At 41.5% G+C, this 12,968-nt stretch overlaps 1 protein-coding gene across 4 annotated transcripts in view; it reads right to left on the bottom strand.

Moving 5' to 3' along the window:
* The window catches only part of TASP1 (taspase 1), a 158,986-nt gene that overhangs the window by 33,570 nt on the left and 112,448 nt on the right, over positions 1-12,968 (bottom strand). For all 4 annotated transcript variants that reach the window (XM_074947171.1, XM_074947169.1, XM_074947170.1 and 1 more), the window contains one exon: positions 3,535-3,645. In XM_074947171.1, the coding sequence (XP_074803272.1) occupies positions 3,535-3,645 (111 nt within the window). The remainder of the gene's footprint in view (positions 1-3,534; positions 3,646-12,968) is intronic.

Genomic DNA, 12,968 nt, shown 5'->3' with positions numbered 1-12,968 from the left:
TAATCATTCACATTTTTCAGTTTAAATTCTTCCTCCCATCTGATCTGGCTCAATTGTTTTAAGCACTGTGAAACTGGCCCTTTCAAAGCATCAAGTATATATATTACAGGTTTGGACTTATTCTGTTCACACATAACAAATGTGATAAAGTCATGATCACATCTACATAAACTATCACTAATTTTTAGTTCTCTGATCAATTCCTCAGGTCAAGACAAGCTCTAAATAAAGACTTCCCCCATGCTGTATGCAACACTTTGTTAGGAAATTGTTATTTCTAGTACTTAGAAATTCTAAGGATGTTTTAGGACTGCCAGCACGAGACCTCTAGCATATGTCATTCAGATTGAAGTCTTCCTCACCCTATGATCACTAAGCTTCCCCACCATCATAGATTATAGATAGGTGCTTTAGGAGCTGGTCATACTATCCAGTAGTGTGATTTCATGCTCCGTAGCAGACATCAACTAATACCCCCTCTTGTACATTATCTGTTAGGACACTGATCCATAAGCATTCCAGACATTTTCTTCTACACTATCAATGACTTGGAACAGGCTGTCACTTTTGATAACCCTCTCCTTTTGCTCATTCAATCCTTCCTAAATAGGCTGTAACCATTGATTTTAACATTCCAATCATGGGAATCATCCCACCAGGTTTCAGTAATACCAACTAAGTCAAATTTTTGCTCATAAATAAGCAATTACAATTCCTCTTGTTTGTTACCCAGGCCTCTAGCATTGCTGTGTAGGCAATTAAAGATTTTCTTCTCTTCACATCTTTTGGGTGTTTTGGTTAATTTTGTTCTCAACCTATTGATTTTGTGCTGAGTGCATATTTGTTCCCTTTTGTTATTGTGTAACTCCTTCCTGACCACTCTTGGAACAAAGAACACGTGTTACAAGATGGCGTACTGTATTCTGGACGTATTGAAACAAAGAGACTTTGAGATCATGGCAAATAACCAATAGACTCTCACCTCTCAGAGCACCGTTGGGCTAAAGTAATCATTGGATGCATAAACAGGTGACTACCAAGTAAGAGTGGAGAGGTGATATAACTTCTGCATACAGCATTAGCAAAACAGTTACCAGAATATTGTGTCCACTGCTGGCAAATCCACTTCAAAAGAAGAGGTTAAAAAATCGGAACGGTTTCAGAAAAGAGCTACAATAATTTCAGGCCTTGAAAACACATCTTATAGTACAAGGCTGAAGCTCAATGTATTTAGTTTATCTAAGAGAAGATTAAGCGGAGCCTAGGCACCTACGTAGAGAAGATATTAATAGCAGAAAAAGGTAGAACGAGATCCAACGGTTAGAAGTTTAAACTAGACAAATTCAGACTGGCTGTGTCTACATTATAGGCTGTGAGTATGATTTCCAGCTCATGTGCACATACTTCATGCTCGCTCTCATCTGAGCTAGCACACTAAAAATAGCAGCATCACCACAGTAGCACAGTCAGCGGCCGTGGTGGCACAGGCTAGCCACACCAAGCACAAACCAGCATGAACCCCGTGGGTACCTACTGGGGCGGCTAGCTCGTACCATCACTGCCACTGCGCATGCCGCTGCTGCGCTGCTATGTTTTTTGCACGCGAGCTCAGATGAGAGCGAGTTGAGTATGCGTACGCAAGCGGGGAATCACACCCCTAGCTTGTAGTATAGATGTAGCTTTGAAATTAGCTCAGTCAGAAGTTACCGGCTTGATTCAGAAATTGGGTGAGGGTCTGTAGCCCACATTAATGCAGAAGGTCATACTACATGATCAGAACATTCCCCATTGTCACTAATTTCCACGAAAACCTCTACTAATTGAATTAAAAGACTAACTGCCAACTCTATTTGCTGGCAGCAGTAGTGATCTTTGGGCCAGCCACTAAAAAGGAACAATAATGAAACTGTGGTTACATATGCAGGAATAGCTCTTTTTACAGACAATATACCTAGATATACACTTGGCAGGTTCTTTCTAAGCGGTAATGTGTGACTGGTTATCGCTCCGACTCTCAAGCTGGTCCAGCTCCAACATAAAGTTATATTCATAGAATATCAGGGTTGGAAGGGACTTCAGGAGGTCATCTAGTCCAACCCTCTGCTCAAAGCAGGACCAATCCCCAATTTTTGCCCCAGATCCCTATATGGCCACCTCAAGGATTGAACTCACAACCCTGGGTTTAGCAGGCCGATGCTCAAACCATTGAGCTATCCCTCCCCCCACCATGGTTTATATTAACCCCCATATATATTATGGACAACTAGCTATGATAGTTAAGAGACCATATACTAGTTGTCTATTGGCACAACATGAGCAGAAATCTGCTGCTCCACCTTCTCCCATTTCCCCTTTCATTGCTTCTACACTGGGGTGCAGAGGGAAAGTGCTGGTGTAGAAGCCAGGATCACTAACACACAGTTACCTTCTGATGAAGGAATTATCAACTTGGTAGCTGCAGCCAGATTCCACCCCTTTTGCAATGCTCAGGCAGCATAAAGGGGCTGGAACAGAAGTGGGAAATTTGGTCTCTGGGTTCTATTCTCACATCTGCCACAAGTGACTGTTAGTCATTCTGTAAAATGGTGGGACTTGTCTCCCTTCCAGAGTAGCAATGAAGCTGCAAGGTTTCCAATGTGCACAGATTTTATTATCAATCAGCAGAGGCGGCAAGACAAACATATGGTCTTCTGGTTCCCAGACCAGTGCAAATTCTCCTAGTCCAAAGAGTATTTTGATGGGAGAAATGCAACAGTAGCAGGAAGACGAGAATGACTCATTTTGTCTGTGTGACATCTGTCTGGAGGCACAGCAGGGGGGGACGTCCACAGCATAGGCTGAATAATTAGGCATTTCAGGAGCAAACATGTCAAGTACTACTGTGCACATGCAAATGTCAGTGCTGTAGCTTTTCTGGATTGATTTTCATGGGGGGTTAGCCAAAGGAATTTCTGACTCTTGGAGCCTAGAGACCCTTGGCCAATCTGCCAAATTTCAAGTCCATGTTCCAAACCATCATACACATTTTGGTCTCCAAGAATGAAGAGGTAAACATCCTTATATAGCACATCTTGGCATGCAATGCACTGAGCAGCTTTAACAGCAGGATCTATGTGCATGCATCTTTCTTGACCAAAAATGTGATGCTCTATATTGGGAGAGAGTGTTTTAAAAATATTTAAAAAAAAAGAATCCAAGCAATTAAAATGAAAATATTACTATTATCTACACTCTGTCTAAAAAGGGCTCTGGCTCCATAGACCAATACGGATCATATTTAAGTTCACAAATGGCAATTTAAGAGGCATGGTCTCACCCACAATTTTCAAAAACAGAAAATATTTACAACTTCCTCTCTGTCCCTCCCCCAGAGCATTCCTGTATTTCAATGACAGATGCTTCTCTTTTACGCCAAGTGCCCCTATTTATGGCTTTCAATTGGTAGTAGTACATGTGATTTTTATTTCACCCCTTGCTTGGTTCGTGAGTTTAGCACCTCCTGTTCACAATAAAACTATACAAAAATCTTCTTACCTAGTAGAGTCTGCTTTTCTTGTAAAGAGTCAGGCTCTGCAGAACATCTGCAAGATCGAAGAACTATCACTCCACCGAGTACACCATCTTCATTGGCTAGAAAAGGTGAACCTAGGTAGAATTGGGTGGTAGAGAAGGAGTTGTTACTTGCAAAAGGATGTTTTTTTAATTTGTCCCCCCTCCCCCTTTAAACTGGCCACCTAGGGCGGAAGAGCCAAGTCATGATAATATTTCTATACAAATATCAATTTCATTCCTCTACTGAGAATTACCATTATTTCTACTGGGTAAATGTTGTAGTCACTTGATGTGTCAGGAAGACCTAGACACTGTCTATGTGGTAAAAGTAACACTGAGAAGTGCCAAGGCAGGTTTAGCATGAAGGGCTGAATACTCATTATTTTCTTCAGAATGGAAATACAACCAGATTAAAGGGTAAAAACATATATAAAAACACCTGACTGACAAGCTTTGATCAGCTCTTCAAGGCCATTTAGCATCCTCTTGCTTGGCTGTCTGGTGCACAACTGCAAAGCTCTGATTTACTACCTCAGAATATATTTCAAACAAATAAGATACAGCGTTTAACACAAATATTTCTAGTAATGAAATTCTAAGGATAACTTGAATATTTCAATTTCAGTGGAAGTTGCAGGTGCTCAGACTTTAGTATCAGACTTCAGAGGCCCAATCACATTCCCCATGAAATTAACGTTTTGCCGTCAATTTCAATTGAGGAAGGGTCCATCTCAAGTTGGTGACATATAGGGTATTGTGATTTACGGAGGATTATCACACCTGAGGAGACCAAACAGACAAAACCAAATTGATGTTTGATCAAACTACATTTATTCCAAGAAGTGAGGGAATTTTTGATTTTTAAGTTTACCATAACTATTAAATCTTAAGTTTATTGTAATTTGTGATTTTTCCAATGCCACTAACAACCAGTTCCTCTCCCCCGCCCCACAAGCTTCAACACACAAGGTTGCAAGCATTCGATGGTACCTTCCAGAATACGAAAGCTGTGCTGGGAAACCAAGAAATGTGGAATTTAGGTCCCCTTACAAGAAAGTGTTATGGTTATAATAAAAGACACAAGTGATAGAAAGCTGACAAACACAGTGTTAAAGTGACACTTATACTACACTGCCTTAACTCTGCCAACTTTCATCCCTGCCCAGAGGAGTCTATAGGGAGTATGCTTTAATGCTGTGCTGTTTCAAACAGCACTATGCTAAAGCACGTTAGGGAACCTTAAGTGCGCATCAGGCAAGGTCTACACCGACCAATTAATGCATAATACTTTATTTCACTTTAGAAATCACCCCAACAGGGGACATTATCCCATCGTACAGACGGGCCCTTAGTTTCACCACCGATTCACACTCAGGTAGCACCTACAGTCCCATTCAGAACTGGGGCTCAAATGTGGTAGGTGGTGTGCAAACTCACAGATGGTACCTAACCCCGAAAGTTACCATCCCTTCCATCTCGCCATACTCTAACTAAACATAATTGGTTGATAATATAATAAAATCACTAAATATATTTGAGTTTAAGGCTAATGTCCACCACTTCCTAAAAATTTCCGTATTTCTAGAACAATTTGCCATCTCATATGACATGTAAAAAGTAAAGTCTCAAACCTGTCACTGGATTAATGTGGGCAGATTCTTACACCTATGCAGTCCCACTTAAGTCTAAGATGCTCCATGGGGACGTAGGGGTCTACACTAGGCAGATCAGATGGCAGAACCGGACCCTACAATGTGTTCAGAAATCGATGCCTAAGTGTATAGATGTATATAATGACATAAGTCTAGTTATCGAGGTTTGTTTCTGATATCAGTCACACCAATGTAAATGTAGAGCAACTTCCTTGATTTCAAGGGAGTTACTCTAGATTTATATTAGAATGTCTGAGATCAGATATTAGCCCTGAGAGCATTTATGTACCATACATATTTGGGGTGTTTTGTTCTATTTTGGTTTTATACTTTTATCTTTAAACACCTTAGGGCAGAGGTCCCCAAACTGTGGGGCATACCCCACTATGGAGGAACATTTGGGGGTGAGGGGGAGCAGCAGGGCCTGGGCTAGCCCACTGCGGGGGGAAAGCAAGGAGGGAGCATCACCCAGCTCCATTCCTGGCCCCGGCCAATGGCCCCATGCCTGCCAGTGGGATCCATGCCCAGGGATCTGCACCCGCTGGCGGGATCTGTGGGGCACAAGGTAAAAAGTTTGGGGACCACTGCCTTAATGCATCAAGCTAAAGAAAATTAGTCATGTTATCACATGCCAGGCTTGCCAGCATCTTTTAAAAAAAATAAGGCAAAATATATTTACAAGAGTCTCTATTTAAGGTAAAGGAACTGAAAATTTAAGTTTTATGATTCTATATCCATTTATTCTCACATCAAGGGAATTAAAAACTGAACCGTAGTTTATTGTCAGAGTTGAGTAACAAATTACCACTGGAGATAGATTGTCAAACTGAAAATCAAGTGTCTGAACATTGTGGCCCTTCCATCTTTAGAAGCAATACTGAAGATTTCCATTTCCGAATAAAGTTGGGGACATTTTTGCCATTTTTCCAGTTGGTTTACTTTATCCATTTGATAGCACTTTGTGTATAGTCAGTTTGATTGTTTCCCTGAATAGTCTGCCAGTATCTGCCTTACTGAGAACATTCTGCCATAAAAGCATCAACACAAGAACTGACAGACCCCTTACAAAAATGGCTACTAATGTGTTCTGTAACTTCTCTTTGAGATATGTTGCACATGTCCATTCCACTTCAAGTGTGTGCATGCCCAGTGCACCAGAGCCAGAGATTTTTCCCTTAGAGCCACCTGTTGGGGTGGTGCATGCACTTTTAGCACTCTTGTGCTGCAGTCCAGGGGTATAAACAGCAGAACTGCCCCTAATCCTCCTTAGTTTCTTCTTACCGGCTAGAGACTCCGACATAGAAGGAAAGGACAGTGGGTCATGGGATGGACATGTGCAACACATCTTGAAGAACAACGGTTACAGAACAGGTTAGTAACCGTTTTTCCCTTTGAGTGATTACACATGTGCATTCCACTTCAGGTGACTCACAAGCAGTTCAGTCTGCAGAAGGGTAGGTTTCAGAGTCTACCTTAACAGTGATTGTAGAACTACACATCCAAATTTTGCATAATCTCTGGATTTGCCGAGATATAGCATAGTGACTTGTAAAAGCATGCACTGATGACCATGTTGCAGCTTTACAAATGTCCCTTATAGGTACTTGAGCCAGGAAAGCTGTGGAAGCTTCAGGAGCCATCAGCACCAAGTGGCTACCACAATCCAGCAGTTGCTGCACCGAGGATATTGGCATCTCAGCAAGGTACAGTCTTGAAGGCCCAGACGGCTATTTTGCAGAGGTTGGTACCAGGGAGCCACACTGACACCGTACCTTCCATATCCAATGCTCTACTAGTAGATGGTACTGGAGATCTCAATCTTCCCGTCTTTGAGGAATGTGCTATTTCCTTGGCACTGGAGAGGGGGATTGGCGCCTTCCCTCTGACAATCTCCTTGGCAGGGGATGGGGACACCACAATGCTTGCAGGGGCATTTCTAGCCAACGTAGAAGTATTGGGTGCCTGCACTGAGCAAGAAGGTTCTGAAGTTGGATGTGAAGCTGCCTGCATAAGACTGTGGTGGATGTTGTTAAAATGAAAGCCTTACTTTACATTTCAAGTGTTTGTGTTTCTGTATCTTTAATAAAAGGTTAAAAGGCTTTTTAATGGTGTTTGCGCCATAGTACTAAGCAGGCGGAGGTCTCTGAACTACTCCAGCAAAAAGCCCAGTTATGCAGTATGTGCACTTAACGGGAAAATGTTAAACTCAAAAATGGCACCGTAGACAAAAAGTTTTGAAAAGAGTATTTTCCTGCTATCGCCCTGCAGATGTGAAATTCTGAATTTTTTTGTTATTGTTTAAATGAAAACACTGACGCTCCTGTTAACTAGAGCAGTTTAAAAAGTTATAATGTTATAATTCAACAGAATGCAGTAGGCAGTCCAATTCCACAAGATTATAGCACACCAGGTGGTGCTGTAAAATATAAAGCTGAAGGCCAGGTGACTTTAATCTGATGACAAATGCAGCAATCCTTTACAAATGCACTGTCTATGCATCTCATTTTTATGTTACTAACAGAAAGTAGCATTTGCTGGTGACAGGCTTGATGCTAGCACTATTACAATTAAAGAACAGCTGGTGTCTGGTGTTGTAATGACAAGTCATTCCATATAAAGCAACACATCCGAGTTTCCTTATTTTATTTTTAAAGTTCCCGTATTGTGGATCAATGGTGAAAGACAGCTTTAATACATACAATACATTTTTGAATAGTCTTTACAAATGCACCAGGTAAAGCCCCACGTTTGCAATGCAAACAAAGTATTTGGATGTCTGGTTTTTGTACATTCAAATAGATGTGCCTGCAAAAAAATTTTAGACTCTAAGATTGAATTTTAGAAATAATGGGCTATATTTTTAAATATCTAATATTTAGATAGTGTATGTGTTTTTAAATTATCATGGTAGATAAAGAGAAACTGCTTTCTTGCTAACATTGGACTCCAAAATTTCCAGTATCAAAGTAACTTCACTTTTCAGCATAAGGGTAGACATCAGTAGGATTTGCACAAGTGTCAGTTAACAAAAACCAAACATAATTAGAGTCAAATTCTGCATTGGATGCATGTGAGCACATTATCTTAAATAAAAGTTCCACATGAGTACTTGAGGGTAGAGTTTAGCTCATTGATACTGATCCTGGAATGGACGTAGCATCCTCAACCACTAACTAAAATGGGACTTGAAAGTTCAGTAACATGCTAGGAGACGCTCAGTGCCTGGCAGAATTGGACCCTTAATGCAGTATGCATCACACAAAAATGTGTCTTTTTTTTCCCCATGGTGGTGCTTCACATTAAAATAAAATAGATTGTGTTGTTTCAAAATACTAAAACTGGCAGAGATCCATATTGTCTGAAGAATAGCCTCATTTACTAGTCATCAAAATACTGGCTACTGGGCCATCTCCGAAGAATGTTGTTTTTTTTTTTTTAAAAAAAACCCTTTACACCCATTATTTTAACTAGAGTTAAAATACTGTAAAAATACAGTACAATACAACCACATATGAACATCTAGCTAGTCATTACAATTTGATATGGAAGAATTTGAAGTTCTCCTCCTAGAAACGAGAATGCCTTGTTCACTTTACATTGATTTGACAAAGTAAAATATATGTCTGATATTCATATATTACTGTTGAACCCTGATTTATAAGCGACACAGAACCAAATATTAAAAAACCAAACAACTTCTATACTACTGCAAGACAGGGCTGTTCAGTGCTAAGTGAAGATGGGTAGGCAGTAAAGCATAATTGTGTTGGTAACAAAAGTTACCTAACTCTGTATAACCACTTAGCATGGCCATTATAGCTCATAACATTCTTGTGCCTTCAGCATTAATTTTTCAGAAATGTTCATCCTTCAGCACTTAAAACCAGTATACAAAAGAAATGTTTGCAAATAAAGCCAGCCACACATGCCTTTACTTTCCCAAGTAAATTCACCTTCTTTATCTGCACCTAAAATTGTTATCCAGCAGCTAACCAAATTTTTAGCAGCATGAATAACTGATGTAAAGTTGTGTTCCCACTTAACAAGAGCCCCAGCTGTAGATTTCTTTCCTTGTTATAGAATTAGTGCCAAAACATTTAATGCTACATTTTCTCTAGGCCCTTTTCATTTTCACAGGGATTTGTTTGCTGGAACTTATTTGGAGTCTCAGTCAAAGTTACAGTACATTCCTTTACCCCAGGTACACTTACTGGCCTGCAAGTAAAGCAGGAGAAAGGAAGAGAAACAGTACATTTAGTTGTGTTTTTTTTTCCACAAAAGCCTGCTCTGAGTTGTTAACATTTAAAAATATGTAGAGTGGTTGCTCCATATGGACTATTAGAGTAGAAGTTCCAAAATGGTTTTCATTAGCTTTCAATTCACTCACGTAGCATCCTGAAAAACTCGCCTTTGGGCCTGCAGTTTTCCATTCTCAATCTCTGCCCAAAACATGATTTTTTAAAAAAAAGTTTGGCAAAAAAAAGTTTTACTGGTTTGCAGTTCTTGGAAAGTGGAACAAAACAAGCAAATAAAACACCATTTTCCTCACTGAAATGAGGGAGAGGGAACTAAAAACTGGCTGAACTTGGAAGCTCCAAACTGAGTATGTGCTTTACGAAAGCTTTATGAAGTGATTTTAAAATAATACAAAAATATTTAAAAATTGATACCAATGATGTGTGGTTGAAGATTTCCTTAAGCTGAAACTGCCCTCCCAAAGAATTGCACTATACAGCCTCACATGGCTAGCTACGTTACAGCCCTATCCTGAAAAAACTCTGTACATACTTAACTGTAAACACACGGATAGTCCCGTTGTCTTAAAGTTAAGCAACTGTTTGCAGGACTGGGCCCTCTGCACAGGCTAGTTCAATGAACTTAAATGGTCAGAGCTTTGTTGGCATTTTGTAAAAATCCTGAAGTTAACTTTGGATCTGCTCCCTCTTTGCTGTTCTCAATTTTCTATTAAGTTTTCTTTAAAACTGAGAATTAAATATATTAACATAGCTTTTTGCAACAGTCAGGTTGTTGTAATGTAACAGCAACCAGCAAATACACAAGTTACAGTTCAAACAGCAAAAGAAATTGGGCTGCATTGTTCATAATCTTGCTCTTGTTGTGCTTATGGCTTTCCTATATTATATATGCTGTAAAACACAAAAGACATGCATCATAGCTGTACCATTATTGACATGACAGTAGTCCTAGGCAGGCCCTTGGAGCAGGTCTAGATTTATCTGTATTATAGTTTCACGTAGCGGTCCTAAACAAAATCAGGGCTGCATTGTACTAAGCGCTGAACAAACCTATTAAGGAACAATCTGAAAAGTTTATAGTATGGACAGACAAGACAAAAGGGGGAGAATGGAACTGTTATCCCCATTCTGCAGGTCAGGAATGGAGGCAGAGATATTTACTGATTTGCCCAGGGTCACCCAGGAATTCTGTGACTAAACTAGAAACTCAACCCAGGTCTCTTCAGTCCAGCATCTAAGTCAGAAGGCCATCCCCTTGCTTATTCATGGCAGTTAGAATGCTGAGGGCTACCAGTAACATTCCTACTGTAGAGCTGCACTAGTAGAAAACTAATAAAAAAAAGTCTAGCATACATAGGTAAGGCCTGCATGTTCAAGTTTCTTCTGTAGAATACATTTCTAACCAAACATGCAACCCAAAATTGACCGGGGTGAGCACAATGGCACATACAAAATAAGGGGTCACTGAAACATCATATCTCTGCAGATAGCAGCAAGTTTAGCATGTTTCAACCCAGTTATTCTGATAGCTGAAGATAGATACTCTTTTACAAATCTCTTTAGATAGAGTTCTTAATCTTCTGATCCACCTTATCTACTGCGGGTTACACACTATTACTGTACATGTCTAAAACAGGAAAATGCCCCTCCCTACTGCAACCCATACACAAAGGGAGGCTGAGACGTCATTGTTGAAAACTGATTAAAAGAGGAGGTTACTTACTTGTAACTGGAGGTTCTTTGAGATGTGTGGTCCCTGTCTGTATTCCACAGAAGGAGGGAGGGACCACACATCTCAGAAAACCTCCAGTTATAGGTAAGTAACCTCCTCCTCTTCCTTGAGTGATGGTCCCTATGGTATTCCACTGAGGGTGATTAACAAGCAGTACCTAGCTAGGAGGAGGGTGCGAGGAAGACGATACAACTGTATGTATGGTGAGATGCAAGTTTGCTGACGGCTCTCTAAATGAACTCAGAAATATAGCTTATGCGAAGACTGAGTATGTGGTGTTGAAGACTGCGCTGATGGATGGGATCGTTGGGTCTTCTGATGCTTAAGAGGAGCCTCATAGGGTTGCTGATGAAAGAACTGAGGAGTTCTGAACTGTTGTGCAGGAGGTGGGTGGTAGACCTTGTGCTTGGGTGCTGGTGTATATATATATATATCCAGCGATCACAGGGTGGCTGTGGAATCCTTGGGGGAGTGCAGGGAATCATCAGTCTTCTGGTTGAAGAGTTGAGATTCATTGAAAGGGAGGTCCCTCAATGGTATTCTGCACCTCCCTGGGGAAACCAGGCGAATGCAACCAGGATTCCCTCCTCATAACAATCCCTGCGGCCATGGTGCGTGAAGATGTGTCCACCAACAGTGACCTTGAGCGTCATCCTTGCAACTAGTTTGCCTTCCTCTAACATAGTGTGGAAACAGGCACAGTCCTGGGGGGAAGCTTGTCAGCGAAGTCTTCTAACTGGCCATAGTTCAGAAAGTCATATTTTGCTAGTAAAGGGAGGTAACTGGAGATCCTAAACTGAAGGCTGGCTGAAGAGAAGACCTTATGACCTAGGAAGTCCAATCTCTTACCTGCCTTGTCAGCTGGAGCAGAACACGCATGTTGTTGCCTGGCCTGTTCCACTGCTGCTTGAATAACCAGGGAATTGGGTGCAAGGTGAAAAAAACTCAGAAAAACCTTTTCCAGTACACAGTATCTCTTTTCCACCTCCTTTGGGCTGGGTGTACAAGTTGTCAGAGTACTCCAGACAGTGCAGACCGGTTGGAGAATGGCATTGTTGATCAGCAGTGCCACCCTGGCTGGTACTGATGCATACAAGATATCGAGTAACTGATGTTGGCTGTCCTGCACTTCCTCCAGGGGGAAGTGGAGAGCATAAGCCACTCTCCATAACAATTCCTGAAACTGGTGGTAGTCATCCAGGGGGAGGAAGGAGTCGATGACACTGCTGCTTACAGAGATGCTGAGGGGAACTGCTCCAGTCCCGGTGGTACTGTCAGAGTAAGGCTAACCAGAGCACCCTCCAATCCCAGGTTCAGATGTCTACTTGACGAAGGCCGGAGTGGTGAGATGGGGGACTCCTCTTGGGCAGATTGGGAAGATTTTGAAGGTGGATACTGTGGCCAAGACTCCCAGTACAGCCAAACAGGTGGATCTAGCCATTGCTGCTGAGGGCTCCTCAGAGCGGGATACCAAGGGCACCTATGTTGAAGAAAGGGAGGGTAGTGCCACTGAGCCAGTGAAGCCTTCTGACATTCATGGCGACGGTACGGGAGGAGCGGACTTTGTGGTTCATCCAAGTTCTTGGATGTTGAAAAGTCAGACCGCTGTTCTAAAGGCAGTACCGTCAGACCCGGGTGAATCATATGGGAGTGGTCAGGAACACTAGCTGAAGGAGGTAAGTCCAATGCAGGAGAGAATACTCTCTTAGGAAGAGAGTGCACCAGGAGACGTGGTGATCTGACCTCTTCCCTGGCAAATAATTCATGAGGTCTGGG

The sequence above is a fragment of the Natator depressus genome, chromosome 3, assembly GCF_965152275.1.
Source record: "Natator depressus isolate rNatDep1 chromosome 3, rNatDep2.hap1, whole genome shotgun sequence".
Taxonomy (NCBI): domain Eukaryota; kingdom Metazoa; phylum Chordata; order Testudines; family Cheloniidae; genus Natator; species Natator depressus.
Note: the sequence above shows the minus strand (reverse complement) of the source record. Positions and strands in the feature narration are given on the sequence as shown.